The 17,685-nt window shown below is 36.5% G+C and overlaps 1 protein-coding gene across 2 annotated transcripts in view; it reads left to right on the top strand.

The window, feature by feature from the left end:
* The window catches only part of cpne5a (copine 5a), a 63,950-nt gene that overhangs the window by 10,977 nt on the left and 35,288 nt on the right, over positions 1 to 17,685 (top strand). The window contains exons 2-7 of one of the 2 annotated variants that reach the window (XM_039658162.2): positions 3,150 to 3,190; positions 4,804 to 4,850; positions 10,823 to 10,926; positions 11,903 to 11,942; positions 12,918 to 12,932; positions 13,092 to 13,168. In XM_039658162.2, coding sequence (XP_039514096.1) covers positions 3,150 to 3,190; positions 4,804 to 4,850; positions 10,823 to 10,926; positions 11,903 to 11,942; positions 12,918 to 12,932; positions 13,092 to 13,168 — 324 coding nt within the window. The remainder of the gene's footprint in view (positions 1 to 3,149; positions 3,191 to 4,803; positions 4,851 to 10,822; positions 10,927 to 11,902; positions 11,943 to 12,917; positions 12,933 to 13,091; positions 13,169 to 17,685) is intronic. The other variant, XM_039658163.2, reaches the window with a different exon arrangement.

Raw genomic sequence — 17,685 nt, 5'->3', positions numbered from 1 at the left:
TTATTATATTGCATCTGCAGCACCATTGTGAACTTTTGTAAAGAGAGTTTTAGCCAATAACTTTTATAAGCATCATTACATTCAAACTGCAAACACATTCGAAGAGTCTCCGCATGAAAGATCCACGACTGGTAGGTGAACGTGCGACAACATTTCTCTCCGAAACGGTAAGAAATTAAATTCGATTGAATGGAGGATTTTAACTGTGACGAGATGATTGACAGGTGAGTTTACGGTGAAAGCCAAATTAAATTAAATTTCATTGTTGCTTTTTTGAGACAACTCGGTTTGTCTTTTTGTCTTCTGTCTTCTGTGGAACACAAGATATTTTGAAGAAAATCATCTTTTGCATTCCACAGAAGAAATTGTATAACTTTAAGACTGATATTAGTCTCTTTAGTAGCTTCACTAACATTTATATGTGAACCTCAGAAAAAAAAAATACATGACAAGCAAGGCATTGATGACTTATTTATGTGTAAATCTGATTAATGTCTTGTCTTTAATGGCTAAATTTAATCCTTTCTCTCAAACCTCAGACATTTAAACTACTGTTCTAAGATTCCTCTTAGAATGCAGTCCTGCCTCAAAGCCCAAAGGAATTAATTTGAACTTATGGTCTGTGTTTGAACATCTCAGATCTGTCAGAGCTTCTATATGTTCAGACAGTAAAGCCAATTTCAGCAGACTATGGCTTTCCAGAAGTGTTTGAACATAGAAATATCATAGAATATTGTTAATTCTCTCTTGGTGCATATTTTCGGCCGTTACGCACATCTGAAGCATCTCAGCTGAAGGAAAAAATCCATTAATTATCGGCCAAATCTTATCAGGCCGATAACGATAACTTTAAATTAATATATATCGTCCGATACCGATATGGTGGCCTATATATATCATGCATCCCTATATTTCAATGCCGACGTCTTTATAATACAGAGAACAGACAAATAATAAAATAATACACATGACTTTAAGTTCAAAATTATGAGGATTTTTATCCTGGTTTTCAAACACTGCTTGGGTGCAGTTAAATGATTAGTTTCCGCATTAATTAAATTTCTATTTTTCGGGCTCTATTTTCCATTGTTGAAGGATTGAGAGACTCATTTAAAAGGTTTTCATTTGCAGGAGGAGTGACAGTGTTTTTCTCCTGTCTTTGTTAGAGGTTTGATATGACAGCACACATTAACAACCTGTAGCTGACACTGAACTGTATTAGATAACAATTTAATATTCAAACAACACCAATTATATAGTCCAGGGCCACATACACAATTTAATCAAAAAACAGTTTCTCTGACAGTGATATTGTGACAGAAATTAGATATTTTTCAAGCCTGTCGAATCGAATCAAACGGTTGTTGTTGTTGCCCCTCTCAATTTCTAGGTGTGTATAATCATGCGACTATAGTAATTTCAGACTCTCAGAGACTCTCATTTTCATGGAGCTTGAGGGTTAAATAGTAACTAAATATTTAGATACTTAATATATCTTAATATTTCCCCCCTAAAATTCTTAATTAGAAGTGAATAATAGACCCACCAGAATGCATACAGAGTATCAATTTTAAAATAATTGTATAAAATAACCTGTCTGCCAGAATCACTCTCTGACTCAATCAGCGCTGATTACAAGATCCAGTTTATGAGAATAAGATCAGATGTCAAGAGCTGAATGGGATACAGAATTGTACATTCTGCAAACGTTTTTGAGCATCATTTTGATTTATTTTTGTTATGTATCTAATGTTTTTCTGTTTTTAATCACAACTTGTCAGTTACTCGATTAGCAAACTGTAAAATTCAGTAGCTGCCAAAGATGGGCATGTGAAAAATCACAGCAGCACACAGATAATCTGTCATTTCAGCTAACTTTTTTAACCAAAGGTGCAAGGATTGATTCGAGATGATCAGACTAACTTTCTAGTTCTTGATGGACCCCTTCCTGGAATCTAAGTGGTACCTTTTATATTATTCCTAAAGGCCCAACCTAATTTAAAGTAAATATAATGCTATGTGAGATATCGTGATTCTCAAGCTTTTTTTTTATATCTTCCTGCTGTTGAAACACTGTAAACTGCCGAACATAGTCTCTTCTGCATGCACCAAACCAGGATGTCCGTACCGCACAGTTTGGGACAATCACTGATGTACACTCTCAGAAAAAAAGGTACAAAAGCTGTCACTGCGGCTGTACCTTTTCAAAAGTACCTAAAGGGTGCATATTTGTACCTTAATGGTACATATTAGCACCTAAAATGTAAATAATAGCACCTAAAATGTACATATTAGCACCTAAAAAGTACATAATAGCATCGAAATGTACATATTAGCACCTAAAATGTTCATAATAGCACCTAAAATGTCCATATTAGCACCTACAATGTACATAATAGCACCTAACATGTACATATTAGCACTTAAATGTCCATATTAGCACCTAAAATGCACATAATAGCAACTAAAATGTACATAGCACCTAAAATGTACATATTAGCACCTAAATGTCCATATTAGCACCTTAATGCCCATATTAGCACCTAAAATTTTGAAACTTTTGAAAAGGTATAGCCCCAGTGACGGGTTTTGTACCTTTTTTCTGAGAGTGTACCATTACATCCCTAATATTTATAATGAAGAAGGCTCTTTGTTTGCTTGTAAAATACCTGTATAGAAAGATATTTAATTACTTGATGAATGTATTCGCAAGGATTTCAAATGTATGTTATTGAGTTATTGGGGTACAGTTTATTTGCCACCCATAAAGTGTATGCGAATGTATGTGTTTTATGAAGTATTGACAATAGAGATCCTTTCATTTTGTGTTTGTCCTTTGCTAATGTTCCTGGAGCCAAATGTAGAATGTTTGGAGAGACTGGAGAACAATGTGCATGCATTCAAAAAAGCGAGATGCCTTCTTTATTTCATATATCATGATGGAAGCGTAATTTGCTTCAAAACATAGTGACATTGACAAAATCTCATGTCAAGAGATGTTTTGTGGCTGCTAATGGAAGAGAATGAATGGATTCGGAAATAACATGTAAATGAGAGCTCCATCTGGTTTATTTGTGAGGCCTTTTATTCATTGTATGACTGTTTGACCGAGTTTATTAGCCCTTAATTTTGCTTTTTTTTTCTTCCAGAAACCTGTTAGATCGAGACACGTTCTCCAAGTCTGATCCTTGTAAGTATTTCTCTTTTTTCCCATGGCTGAAGTACTTGTTTTTTAAAAATCTCTATAAAATCTCTTTTTTCCCCCACACAATCTCGCTCCCCAGGCTTCGTATACCTCACTGAAATGTTTTCAGATTCTCAGGTTGTCTTCAGGTTCCACACACCTCCTCTCTGACTTTCTTATACTCTCCACACTTTGCAATTTGTCTACTCTGCTATTTCTCCAAGTTGCCTAAAACACATGCATAGAATTTGCATCACAATGTGACAGCTTTTCTTCACTATCAAGAAAAATGCAGAAGTGCTTAAAATATGCAGAGCATGAACTCAGCCCCCTGAATACAAATGCTGCATGAGTCATTGGGGACTTGTGTACTGTAAATGTCTCGCTGAAGAGATGGGATTATGAAATAGAGAGCAATAGGTCAAATAGTCTGGCTTCCTTTGTAATTCTAATCCTTGCTATGTTTCTTTCTTAGAGGTTGCTTTTTCATCAATGAAACTTGATGTTCAACATTATTAAATTATTGGAAGTCTCAGTTCAGTTTCATTTAACCTTCATGTTCCACAGAATGGGTGTAAAACTAATCATTTTAAAATGTACCTTGTTCATTTTTTCCTCATTATGTCCTTGATCCCTTAAAAACCCGGTAGTTAAACGTTGACCTTTTAACCTTCCGTTGAATTGTCTGAGAACCCAAATGTTTTTAAAATTTTCATGGAACTTGAGGGTTAAATATTAACTTAATTTTTAGATCCTTAATACGTCTTAACATTTTCCCCCTAAAATTCTTAATCATAAACTAATAATATCGATTACACAGAGTATCAATTTTAAAACAATTGTATAAAATCATTTAAAAACATTCAATTTTTTGGAAGATTGTAACAATAGAAAATGATTAGGTCTATTTCTCAGGAGACACATGTAAGATGAAAACTTATTCTCTGTTTAATTTAATTGCTGTCTATAAGACAAAAAAAAAGAGATTTCATTTGAGACATTTCTTTTCCAGAGGAGAAAAATGCAGAAAAATGTTCTGAAATGTTCAGAAAAAAATTCGCCAGAGGAGAATTGGCCCCCGACTGAGCCTGGGATCTCCCAAGGTTTTTGTTTTTCTCCATTGGGTCACCTGATAGAGTTTAAGGACACCATTAGGTCACTTGATGGAGTTTTTCGGGTTCCTTGCCACTGTTGCCTTTGGCTGGCTCAGTTGGTGATATTCAAATTAATTAACCAATCAATAATACCCTTGATCAGCTCTACCAAACGTGGATGTTTTTCCACTGAGAAACGAACATTGGTACTATTATGTTTTGACTGATACTGTGAAGCTGCTTGATGCAATCTATATTGTGAAAAACGCTATATAAATATTCTTGACTTGACTTGACTTTTCCATTGGTCAGTTTAACTGCCTTGTAGCATTAAATCAGTGTTAGTTTAGGAAAATGTGCTGATTTGATTTAAAAAAATGGTTTTAATCATGAACTACGCTTCTAGCTTTTAACCTGTTCTTCAGAGATGCATCTACACTAACTGTATCCTAAAAGCTTTTTTAAAAAATGAAATAGCTGCAGCCTGATTTCTCTCTTTTTCCTCCCCTTTTCTCATCTACTCAGTGTGTGTTCTGTACACTCAGGGAGCGGAGTCTAAGCAGTGGCGTGAGGTAAGTGTCCACGTTCGGGAACAAACCTACAATCAGCTCTGACAGAGACTCCCTCATCTCCCCTAATCAGCTCTGCATATCCTCTCTGTCTCCCACCCCCTTCACTCTCTCCACAGCCCTCTGGTGCTCATCACTGCTCATTGATTCTCTATTTGAATATTCATGAATCTAGTGTCCTCATGGCCCTTAGTGATTGGCTGTTAAGATGATTGTACACTTTCCGTTAGCGATTAGCATTTAAGTCGATCTTGCTCTAAAGTTACAGGCCAGGGCATTTGTGATGCTTCCCAGCTCATTGAATGTGATTTTTCAGACTTAAGCTGCATGTGTTTAGCTATGAGGACCTGGCCTTTGGATTTGGTAGGTCATTACAATCAGCTGAAAAATGGACGTCATCGGGCGGGGCTATCATATCCATCCCTGAGCTAAAAGCCCCTGAATATGAAAAATTGCATTGCGGTACTTGCTTTTTTGCAAGTTTTGGTTTGTGCTACAGAGACCCTTTTAATGACATCCCTTAATAGCAGGTGACAGTTGTTCCAGCAGGTGCTTTCAAGGCCGACATGAATGCGTTAAAGTGGTTGTAAATGTCACGATGTGCGCATGAGGAGCTGTAACAACAGTTTGACCCAAAATAAAACATTGGTGTCAGTCCTCCTCCTTCAGCTCAGGTTTTGATGGAACACCTTTCTCCCATGATGATGAAAGACGACTACTTACATACTGAGCAAGTTTCTAACTCCGATTAGCTGCGTTGACTATCTCCATGCCTCTGCCCATGTAAGATGCCTCTTGTTTGGGTATAATACCAACCGCTGTGGAAAAGAGGCAGTCAAGCTGTATGGGATTGATAAGGATGGAGTTTTCTTTGTGCTTTCTCTGTCTCAGCAGGAGCTTTGGGATGCGTGTCTCTCTCTTTGTTACTCTTTGTTACTAACACAGCATAAGCTCCTTCCTTTCACTGAGTGATTGTGCCCATGGTTTCACTACTGTATTCCACTTTCTTTCAATTTTTTTCTTGTTTTTGTTGTATTTAATTCTTTTTTAATTAGCAATGAAACCAATCAGTTATACACATATACACACACAGAGATTTTACCATGCATAATGTGCATAATGTGTTTTTATGTGCAAAATCAGCTTAAATGTAGTAAAACAATGCTTGTTGCTTATTGATTTAAATATTTAATTAAAAAATACACCAATGTTCAATAAATTATTATTACTGATATATATATATATATATATATATATATATATAAAGATATATATATATATATAAAGATATATATTCATACATATAATGCAAACAATAGGTACGAGAGGCTGTGCTGTTTTGTGAATAAATCACGGCTAAAGAGTGTAGCCTCGAGTACCTTATTGCTTTTATAAAACGGTTACCACACAATACAATAATGCTAAAAATATGTATTAGTGCAACTTTCTTGACAATCACTAAAAGCCTTCCTTCTACTGGAAAAATGTTTATTAATTATAATTAATAAACAAAATATAATTATTTTGCCATTAGATGACAGCTAAGACTGTCTTTTTAAATTTATTTTTCATTTTGCTTTTTATTGAACATGAACATCAGTCAAAAACATCAGTGAACATCAGTGTTAACAATGACATTTTAGTTCCTGTTTTTTCTTTCTTTCACCCCTTTACCCCCCCCCCCCCCTCCCAGAAAAAAAACCCCAATAATAATTATGGGTGAGTCAGTCAGTAGAGAAGACTTTTATGTTGAAAGTATTGAAACTTGTGAAGACAGAGAAGCAAGAGACGCAACTGACAAATGATTAGTTAGCGTGTCTATGGACATGGCACGGGAAAATGTCTCGGGTTACGACTGTACCTAAATGCATTGAAGCAACTGCTGTCATTGGTTGATTAGATAATTGCATTAATGAGAAATTGAACAAGTGTTCCTAATGATCCTTTAGGTGAGAGTATATACATAGGCCTATATACAGACGGTTGTCTGGGAACGCCCTGTCAATTTCTCATTAATGCAATTATCTAATCAACAATCTCGTGGGAGAAAACATTTCCTTGGCGCTCATTGAAATACATGGGATAATCATGCCGAAGAGTTGTTGTGTCGTTTTCTGTACTGCCAATATCATTTTTTTTTTTATTGAAGTTCTACATCCTTCCTAATAAACACGCAGAATCATGTGAGCCTCCATGGACTTGTAATTGTTTAGATTACTGTGCGTAGATCCCTGTGTGATATAGTAGTGTGTGTTAAACTCATATTAGGCAGTGGGCCAGATTTGTCTACTTTCCTTACGAAAAAGAACTATAGTAATCTAGAAGATTTGTTTTATAATACTTCTGTGATGTTCTGTAATACCTCTATAGTACTTATTGTCCCAAAATACTATAGTATTCCTTAAGGATTGCTATATTTTATCCTAAAATAATACAAGATTCCAATGGTTGTATTTCATAAGGGATGTCTCATTCACATTAGCGTTGTCAGCTGAAGATTGGCTTGATAGGACAATCGCTATGTAATGACGTGAACCCGTTAACCTGTCAGCACAGTCTCTCGGCAACTTCGTACTACTGATCACCGTTTTACAAAAGCATTAATAGTTGCCTCGCAATAAGACATTTTTGGCATTCTAATACACACAATGTTTGCTGTGTTTTCACCCACGCCGACTCCGCCCTCACCACGCCCCCAACTATATGTGTAATCCTTTCTGGAGTTTCCTCTTGACTGAGATAGACATGCCCCTTTTTAAATCAAAATAGTGTTCTCACTGTCTCACACCCCAACTCACACCCCTGACAACTACTGACGAAGCTGAAAATGGTGTTAAACATAAATGATAATGCTTCCACTACCACACTCTCAGTTTAATAGCTGTCCATGATTGCACGGAAGCAGAAAGCACATCAATGTATTTTGCCTGACTAAACAAAAAATATAACTAATAGGCATATTTTCTGAGTGGCATGCCGATTTAAAAAATCATGTTCAACACCTTTAAGAAAGTTGTAAACATGATTTGCAGTTAAAAAAAAAATCTGAAACCTTAAGGCCTAAAGACCGATTCACATCAAGAATGATGACTATACAGATAACTATATTGATAATTGTATTAGCATCAACACCAATAGACGATAACACTATTTGTAATTAGCGTTATGTTGTCTGCTGCATTAAACGTTTAGCCTAATGTCTTTTAAGATTCTAATTTGCTATTAAGAAAATTGCTCTGAAAGTGATTTAAATGATATTGTTCCTCTCTGTGTCGTTATTGTTATATCTGTGGTGCGGACTTCCACATTCTCATACAATTAGAATGAAAACGTCTAGAAATCCCAAATATCTTAAATCTCACTTTCTAAAGTCACACAGATTTTCTTCCTTCTTATATTGACTATTGACAATCAAGATCCCATGATGATTTAATTTTCACTTGGTACTTGAACGTTTTCATCATTGCCATTTTTCTCTTTATTTTTCTCTTCTGTGCATCATAATTAACTTTATGAACCTTCATTTTTTACACACATCTTTTTGTCTCATTACTGCTATTGCGAGGTCCAAAAATCACAAATAATTTCTGAATGTGACCTTGTGTTAATTCTCCTGTCTGAACAACACGCTTTATCTGCATTGGCTTTGACTCTAACACTCAGTGGGTGGTAAAGCTTTTCCAAAAGCAGTTTGGATGATTTAAGTTAACTGTTTGTCTTTGCATCTCCTCTCTCAGTTTTTTCTTTGGGATTTCTCTCCAAAAAGAGACAAAAAGGCTGTTGGAAACCAGTGCCATACTTGCCGAATAGAATAATGCACCATATGACACCCATAAAAGGCGTTATGACTCTATATAGCAGCAGGTCTACAGAATGATTTATAGCAGCCGGTGAAATGATAAAGTAAAGCCAGACTGTGAGGTCTTATTAGCAGCACATAAAGCATTATGTTGTGAATGCTAATGACACTATGCTCTGCTATCACAGAGCCTTGCTTGAGAAAGTTTAGTCATTATGTTCATGGCCTTGAAATTTAAATTTAACCTAATAGATTTAGGACTATTTGTGGTTCAGGCTTGTAAGAAGGTCAGACTGTTGTGATAGTGTTTTTCTTTATCCTTTAGTTTACAAGACCACTGTGGTCTTCAAAATCACCTACAGTATGTTTAAATCACCACATCACTCCCTTATCCCTCATAAGCTGTCTCCTTCACTTCTGCATTGCCAGGGTGTTGTAACACCCTTTTTGTGATTCATTTATTTATGCATTTCTCATCTGCCTCATCTTGTTTAATTATTCATGGAAAACACAATTAGCTGAGGGAACCGACTGCAGTGCAGCCCTCAAGAATACAGTGCAAAGACGACAGGCTTCTGTAATCTCTTCTCTTCTCTTCTCTTCTCTTCTCTTCTCTTCTCTTCTCTTCTCAAACCATTTGTCGATGTTGGGCGGAATCCTTGTATCTCCAAAAATGCTAACATTTTACCACAATCAAGCTCAATGGAGATATGAGGATTTTAACCAGAGAGTTTTCGGATTTGTCTGTCATTAGAATGGCTGAATTAAGTTACATTTTATTAAATATTACTATAATACTGTATATAATAATACTAAAATAAAACTGCCTCAAACTGTCATTCTTTCCATCTTTTTTTCTCAAATGCTTGACTTTCTTCCTTTCCCTTCCTCCTTTTCATTTACACTGTCATTTGATTCTGAAACATTTACCCAAGCTGTCTCTAATTCCAAACTTTGATTTAAGTTTCATACATAAAACCAACAATGGACACATCCACACAGAGACGGTAGAAGATGAAGAGAAGCTTTTCTCATTAGTAAATCAATTAGCAGCTCTTGACCAAAAATGTAGGAAGGGGAGATTCTGGGTCTTAGCGGCAGTTTAACCATTTTATAAGCTTTATGTTGTAATCGCTGAACACATGCAGAACACTTTTGATAAGGGTTGGATTATTCAGCCAGAGGGTGGCTTGTATCGAATGCTATCTTTGAATTGCCTTAATGTAGTATTTATTATCTCCAAATGTAGTTTTAAAATATTACAAGTTTTAGAGGAATTCCAGTGAGGAAAAGTAAGTCAAACATGAAACAAACACAACAGAACAGTATAGTTTTATTTATTTGATATGATACTCCACATAAGAAAAGACTGACCTGATGCAGAATAATTTACACAGTCGAAGATGATTGATATCGCCTTGGTCTGGAGTGAGATTTACGCAAGGTAACATGAAAATAAGGAGGGCAGTCTGAAACTGCCCCAATGGCTCTTAATTAGAGCGCACTGCAGGTAGAGCTGGGGGGAGGGCTTACCCGCTGCCCCGCTTAGTATCATAATACATGCCTGCCGAATACATATGCTAAATTTGTATTAATCCTGCTCCTCACTTTATGACTTAAAATAGTCTAGAAAATCGGAATAATATTTTCTGCAATATTCCACCTTTGCGCCAGATGAGCCACAGCTGGAATGAAAGGCCTTCTGCTTTTTCAGAGGATGTTACATAGGGAATGTTTTGAAATGGGAATGTTTGTGGTTGCACAGTAATTCATATATAGCACAGATAGCATAGAGTTCACTGTTTGCAGTACTGCATATGTTGGATGAATAGACTGTTATTAAATTTACATCCCAGACATGTGCTCAGAGGCATGAAGTCATGCATATTCCTGGATATTTATTACCTGAGTAGTCTTCATTTGCACACAAACGCACACACACACCCATACACATGCACACATACGTGCCCCACAAACATACACATTACTGATTCTGAGCAGGGGTTCTTGTTGTTCGTTAGAAGCATTGATACTTCATCCTTTCAAAATATCAGCTCTTCTATTTTCCTATGACTGCAGAGTCAGAAAAAATGGGATTTTAATGGACTGGACAGAGATGGCTGCACTGTGACAACTTTATCATTCTCATGTAGATGTTCTCTCTCTTTTTGTGTAGTTTGGGAGAACTGAAGTCATTGACAACACCCTGAACCCAGACTTTGTGAGAAAGTACATCCTGGACTATTTCTTTGAGGAGAAACAGAATCTTCGCTTTGACATGTGAGTTATTCCCTTTGATGCTGACACACAGAAATCTGCCGCACTCTCCGATGTGCTGTCCCACTCCAGGGTTTCTGCTCTCGCTCTGTCTGTTTGTCTCTCCCTCTCCCAGTGCGCCTTCCTCTGTAATTATTGATGCTGCTTCTCTCTTGACTGTCATGTGTAAGGGGCTGGATCAGTTAAAGGGTGGTAAATATTTCAGATGAGTTTTATTCTCAATCTTTACGAAGCGATTCAAAAGCAAATGTGTGGCGTGGGATCCCTGATGATTTATAACGCATTCCTTCCTTCCCTGCACCTGTCCATCTCGCTCTCATTTACCACCTTAAATGGGTTAATCTGCTGAGCTGAAAAGGGGCTGCTGCAGTGCAGGCTGGAGATTTCTGTGTTGTCAGTGAGAAACCTTCCACGTTTATGTCAATTCTTGTTTATACAAATGCAAATATTCACAGAACCAACCAGCTGTGCCCCAGAACAGCACACCCACTCACATTTTAACAGAGGGAAGAATTTAAATACAGACTATCAGTGATCCGATTTAGGGTGAAACGTATCATTTTTTTCTACAGTAGCGAAATGTAATTGCAAAAATTGTATAATTGTATCTTGTATTTTTTTCGGAAATAATTTTTTTATGACAACCAAAGTTTTGATTTGTTAAAATCACCATGCACCATTTTTTTTTCTCCATGTTGTGATACATTCGAGTGTGACGAATTATTGTAAAATAAAAAATCTAGGACTTGGTTTGTGCATCGATTCTTGATTGCTCTTAAGTGACGGCAGATGAACATGAGCTTGCAGAAGTGGAATAAATTATTGGATAAGTCTGGCATACGCCATTAGAGAGAGAAGTATTTCATTTTCACTGGAAGGTCCAGTTAAGACATTTTAATTGAACATTATACAATGTCAATTTAAAAAATAAATAAACAAATCTAACAATACTGACATAAGCTATTTTTTTGGATTTCAGATATGACATTGACTCCAAAAGTCCTGATCTGGCCAAACACGTGAGTATATATAGCAACACTTTGTATGTGTATGTGCATGTGTGTTTGCTTAGATGTTTATGAAAGTTCTTTGGCGATTGCACATTTTGACATGCATGCTTCTTCATTCTGCGGTTGGTTTTATGCAATCTAAAATGATTCAAAATGATGTCATACTTTGTATCATTATCAAAGCTGTGCAAAACTGAAGAACTAAAGTTCTCTCTCTGGCTCTCTAATAAAACAGTTTCTTTGGCTCACAATTGCACAATATAGCACTGTATTCTGCAGTGTGTTTGACTTATGTCTGAGGCCTATATGTGTATTGTAAATACAGACAAATACAGTGTGTTGTAAATACAGACAATTTTTTCCTTATTAAATGGATAAAAAGGATAAACAAGCTGAAAACAAGCTTTCTTTCTATGTAAATTACACTTTAATAAGACAAAAATACTTTAAATTGTAATAAAAAAACGATTTGCTTAGAGAAATTAATGAAAAGTATAATTCATTATACAATAATAATAATAATAATAATAATAATTATTATTATTATTATGCATTATCAAATTACTGTAAGTATTATAAAATTGGTGGTAGGTTTTTGGGAATTTTTGCATCATAGTTTGAGTTGCATAAATATTAAACCTGAGCCAAAACTATGCAGTCAACCGGGGTTTATGAAATTACTATTTTGTATAGAACCAACCGAATGTGCGTGTGTGTGTGTGTGTGTCATCTTTTGTGAAATTCAGATTTATGATTTTCTCACTCTTTTTTGTTTTGGTTTGTAATCTGTGATCATTGTGGGTGTTTTTCCCTTTCTCTCTTCTCCGAGATCCTTTCTCACTATTCTCTAACTCTCTTTTTTTCTCTCCTATCCTCTTCGGCCTGACTTCTTCAATCCGTTTTTTTTATTTTTTTTGTCTTTTCTGTTACATGATATGCTCTGTTGTTATTGATATATTTGCGGCCTCACCTCCCTCCTGGAAGCCCTCCGATTTCAACGTACGTCTCTGCCTTGCACTCCTAGAATTATCTCTTTACCGGTACAACTCATTTATACCCAGTAACACCTTGACTCATTCTGCTCTCTCTCTCCTTTACTTCCTGCGTGTCGATCCTGTGTCCTCTGGGCCATCTTTTGTTTGGGCCGCCCTTCTGTAGGACTTCCTAGGCCAGACCTTCTGCACTCTGGGTGAGATAGTGGGTTCACCAGGCAGTCATCTGGAAAAGCCTCTGGGGTAAGAAGCTAATGCAGTGTTCTATGAGCCACGCTTACCTCTTCAATCAGATCGGGATGTATTCAAAGTTAGAAAAGCTGTATGGGCACAACGGTTGTGCCTGAAACCATCTCAGACAGATTACCAGCCACTTTCTTGCCTGCCTATCTATCTACACTGTAAAAAGGGGTGTTACATTGGTGTTTTTGAGCCACATATACTAAGAAATTACTTGCATATAGATTAAGAAATGGTCTACACTACAAAAAATACACATACACTACTGTTAAAAGTTGGTAAGATTGTTTTAATGCTATTGAAAACCAAGGCTCACCAAGGCTTCTGTCACAAACTGCTCCAAAACATGGGTTAAGGATCCAGTTTTTCTTAAGGCAATCCAGAATCATAATCTATAAAACAGGCAATAGGTCAAAACTCAGGGCAGATAATCTAAAAAGACAGAGGTCAGACAAACACAGGCAAACACGGAAATCTGGAAAACCAAGCAGAATGTCAAACCCCAGGGGAACCAATTGTAGTGTGACACTTACAAGTCTCCGCAAAGGTGTACAGTAAGTAATCAAACATACGTCCTGGCAATGGGTTATATGAGATGCCACAAAATATCCACAGAAGGCCACAAAATATCACCCCGCGGGCCGCGAGTTTGAGACCCCTGGTTTAAACTGTCTGCTCAGATCTTGCTGAAATGGGCCGTAGCCTGGTGTTCTAGTGTAGTTTAGAGCGCTATAGCTGCGAAATTGATGATGGATACTCCCATCTATTCCTCACCATCTGTGTCTTATGTCACTGTAACAAATTAGGCTTGTCGGTGCAGATTGCAAACGCTTTAGGAACACAACCAGACTTCCATGCTGCATCTACTCCTAAAGATTTTGGCATACAACCTTTAAAGGTGGAGGTTTCTTCAACTACTCTGCCACTGGTATTTTAGAAAAAAACAACACTTTTGACATTTGAAAGATTTGTGGGACAAAATGTCTTGTTTTAACTATTACGCCAACCGCAGCTGGAACCAGCATCCAGAGGAGATCAGATGTGCTCCTACAGGAGTCCCTTTCAAATCTAGACTCTTTATTTTTTATTTTTTTATTCTAAACCGTTTTAATTATTCTTATTTGTTTTGATTCTTTTAATTTCTTCTATGTAAAGCACTTTGAATTACCATTGTGTGTGAAATGTGCTATATAAATAAACTTGCCTTGCCGTACGTCATGCTTGATGGATTGGGCCTGTGCTTTATATCCGCGTTAAACAGGACTTGTATGCCTTGATTCGGGAAATGCACTATGCTGAGCTGCATTGACTAATGGGAGAGGGAGGGGGAGGGGGCAGGAAAAAGAAAGAGTGCGAGAGAGAGAGAGAGAAATATGGGCCAATGAGTCTTATATAGGCCTCAGATTCGATGCTCTGGTGGGACAACACAGCCACGTGTTTCTGACTGCAGGCTGTTTGAGCTTTTAACTGAGGAAAAAAGTCTTTCAAATTTAAATGGTAGCCAGACAAAAAGCACAACAAGCACAACTAACTGTGAGCTGTGGAGTGCAACAGCAGACAGGGCAGAGGAATCTTTATTAGGAAGCTTTTGACTTCAGTTATGGCCACAGTCCCCCCAAAATTCCCCTCAAGAAAAATAAACTGCAAAAAATGTGCTTTGATGCTGCTCTGATACACTGGAGCTATTTCTACTTGATCCGACAGTTTACTTTCATTGGACAAAAGTTGATTTAGTTATATACATATTATTAAACTGATTTTTCTTCAAAGTAATAGCTATAATAAAAATGTTGTACAGTATACAATTCATTAATCATTGATTTATTCATATGCTGTTATCTGTACGCGCACAGAGCTGGGTTAAAAATTATCCAAAATACATATTTGAGAAAATGCATAACCAGCCAGTGTTCAAAACTATCTGCTTGCCATAGCTCGATTCAAAGTGGTAAGCTTGTAATGATGTTTTGAATTCCAGTGGTAGCCTACTGGTGGATTTCCGCGGGAGATTTGAGTCTTTGCGTCATTATGTCACATCTGTACACATAAAGAAGGAGTCACGGCTAATTTAAAGATTTAAAGCCTTTCTTCACAGCACTTGATATAATTAAACTTATCAATTTGATTGCGGATCCAGAAAGGTTTAAACGACAATCACCAGTGACATCAGATTCACCCGCAGTAAAATCCGGTCGGAATTCAGAGTGGCTATACAGAAAAAAAGAGACAGCAACCGGACCCATGCGAAAATAGGGATAAATATCAGAAGACATTACATAGTCACACAATGCTTACGTTGTTAACATTAACAGTTTGAGAACAAAATATAATTTGCACGGTTTTGCTTGATATGATAACTTATAAACGATTGATATATTTAATCAGTGCGATTTACTGCAATGTCAGAACCAGAACAAAAGTGGATGTTTCTTACTTAAACGTAAAGTTGATAATTCCACGAATTACTGCAATTGCAGATTTCGAACAGAGATGGCAAGAAAGAGGAAAAACGCTGAACTGCAGTTTCAAAATTATTGAATTTCATTTAAAAAAATCATTAAACATTTTATTAAATTTATATAAACACAGTACATCTGAGCCATAGTAGATGAACTAGAAATGTAGATCAGCAAAACTTCAAAAATCGCATATGATTTTTTATTTTTTATTTTTACTAAATAGTCATATTGAAAGGAAAATTTAGTGTTAATCCATCACCTTGGATGAATTAAATAGGGGTTTAAACATTCAGCGCCGAAATCCGTGATGTCTAAGCCGCTCCATATTATGCAAATTCACAAACATTCACACTGAAGGATGGTGCTTTTCAGGGCTTTCTTTTTTTTTATAGGTCCCCATCACAAAATGAAATTTTAAGCTATTCTGTCAGGATAGGAAATGCATTTTCCATTCAATCTAGGGCAGCACTCATGGATAGGGTCATTTATGAAAGGGAATTGTTGTCATAATGTACAGTATACAATGAATGATAGCTTTTGGCTGAGTATTTAAATAGCAGACAGACCATGTAAAACACCTCCAGTGCCGGAAAAAAATTTGACCTCATGGATATCCTTCCTGATGTAATTTTGATAATAGCTGATGTGTTCACTTATGTTCATCTTGAGGGCAAGATAAATGTCTCATCAGTGGACAGAAGCACACCGCCATCTCTCTGACCTCTAGAAGGATCGACTCTTGTCTTTTTTTTTTTTTTAGACCTCTGACATGCTTACGTTTTCATATTGTTAAACTCACTCCACTAGGCAGCAGCCTATATCCATAAGGACCAAAGCAAACAGAATTATAGATATGAATGCTATCAATCCCTATGCACAGTCAGGTGGCAGTGGTAGCAAGAATAAAAACGACTCTCTGAAGAATATCTCATTCACGGAAAGTCATATACCCAGAGTAAGCACAATTTCAGGTCTGTAACAAACATCCTCTTCTCTTCTGCTAGATAAATTGCTTTTGTTTAGCTGAGGTAGATCCTGTACTCCATTATGTTGAATTGATTGTTTTATGAATAACAATGAATTGTTTTGCACAATAGACAATAATTATTCACTTGAAGCTTGTTTTACTATGAAGCTTCTTAACTCTGGATGCTGAAAATGAGTCTTCATTATGATAAAGCAGTGGTTGGTTAGCCAGGAGGTTTCCTATTAATTATAGGTTATGCAGCCTCTTGCAAATCATGTCCAGAGGTTTGATTTTCTTTGGTTTGCAGGTTTTTTCAGCTGTCAGAACATTCACTGTTGCTGTGTGTAGTCGTTTGAGGCTGTTGAAACATTCCACAAGTGGTGGAGAATGGTGGTGCACCAATCTTAATTCAAATCCGGGTGTATTTAAGGATTACGTTGGTCTGTCCAAGTATGAAAAGCAATTGGATTATAAGTTATAATCTCATTCCAACCCCTTGTGGAGTTCTGGAGCTTTATGTAATGCAGCTTGACTGCGACTCGCTTTGCGCAGTGAATCAGCGATCCGTCATATTTCACCCTCCGCTCTGTTTGTCTTAGTTTCACATGAAATGTGTCTGGATAAACGTATTCACTTAATCTCTTTGTTAGACAGATGAATGTAAATGTTCCTAGCAGCTCAATGGTCTGTGAATGCACAGCTTATCGCTTTCAAACAGGCCTGTTTATTTCAGGTACTCTAGTTACATACGTGCTCACATACTCTGAAACACCTGAATATTTAATCTGCCTTTTTCAGTTTTATCTCATTCTAGATTATTTCTCAAGTTCAATATATATTATCTTAATAAAAACAACCTTCATTGATAACTTTCTGCATTTTTACATTTTCAAAAAACATCATATGGTTTGATTTATACCAAAGAGACCAAAAAATTATCCCCACAAGGTCTAAAAATGTCTGGTATTACAATGCTTGTTGGGACATTTGGTCCTCATAAGATGGGGTTTACCAGGACCACATATTTTGGACACATTTAGATGATTTCAGGTCTAAATGGAGCATATTTTACACTGGAAAATATTTATAATAAT

This window comes from Pimephales promelas, chromosome 14, assembly GCF_988280905.1.
Source record: "Pimephales promelas chromosome 14, fPimPro1.hap1.1, whole genome shotgun sequence".
NCBI classification, from domain to species: Eukaryota; Metazoa; Chordata; class Actinopteri; order Cypriniformes; family Leuciscidae; genus Pimephales; species Pimephales promelas.
The sequence above is the reverse complement of the archived record's forward strand: the minus strand, read 5'-3'. Positions and strand labels throughout refer to the sequence as shown.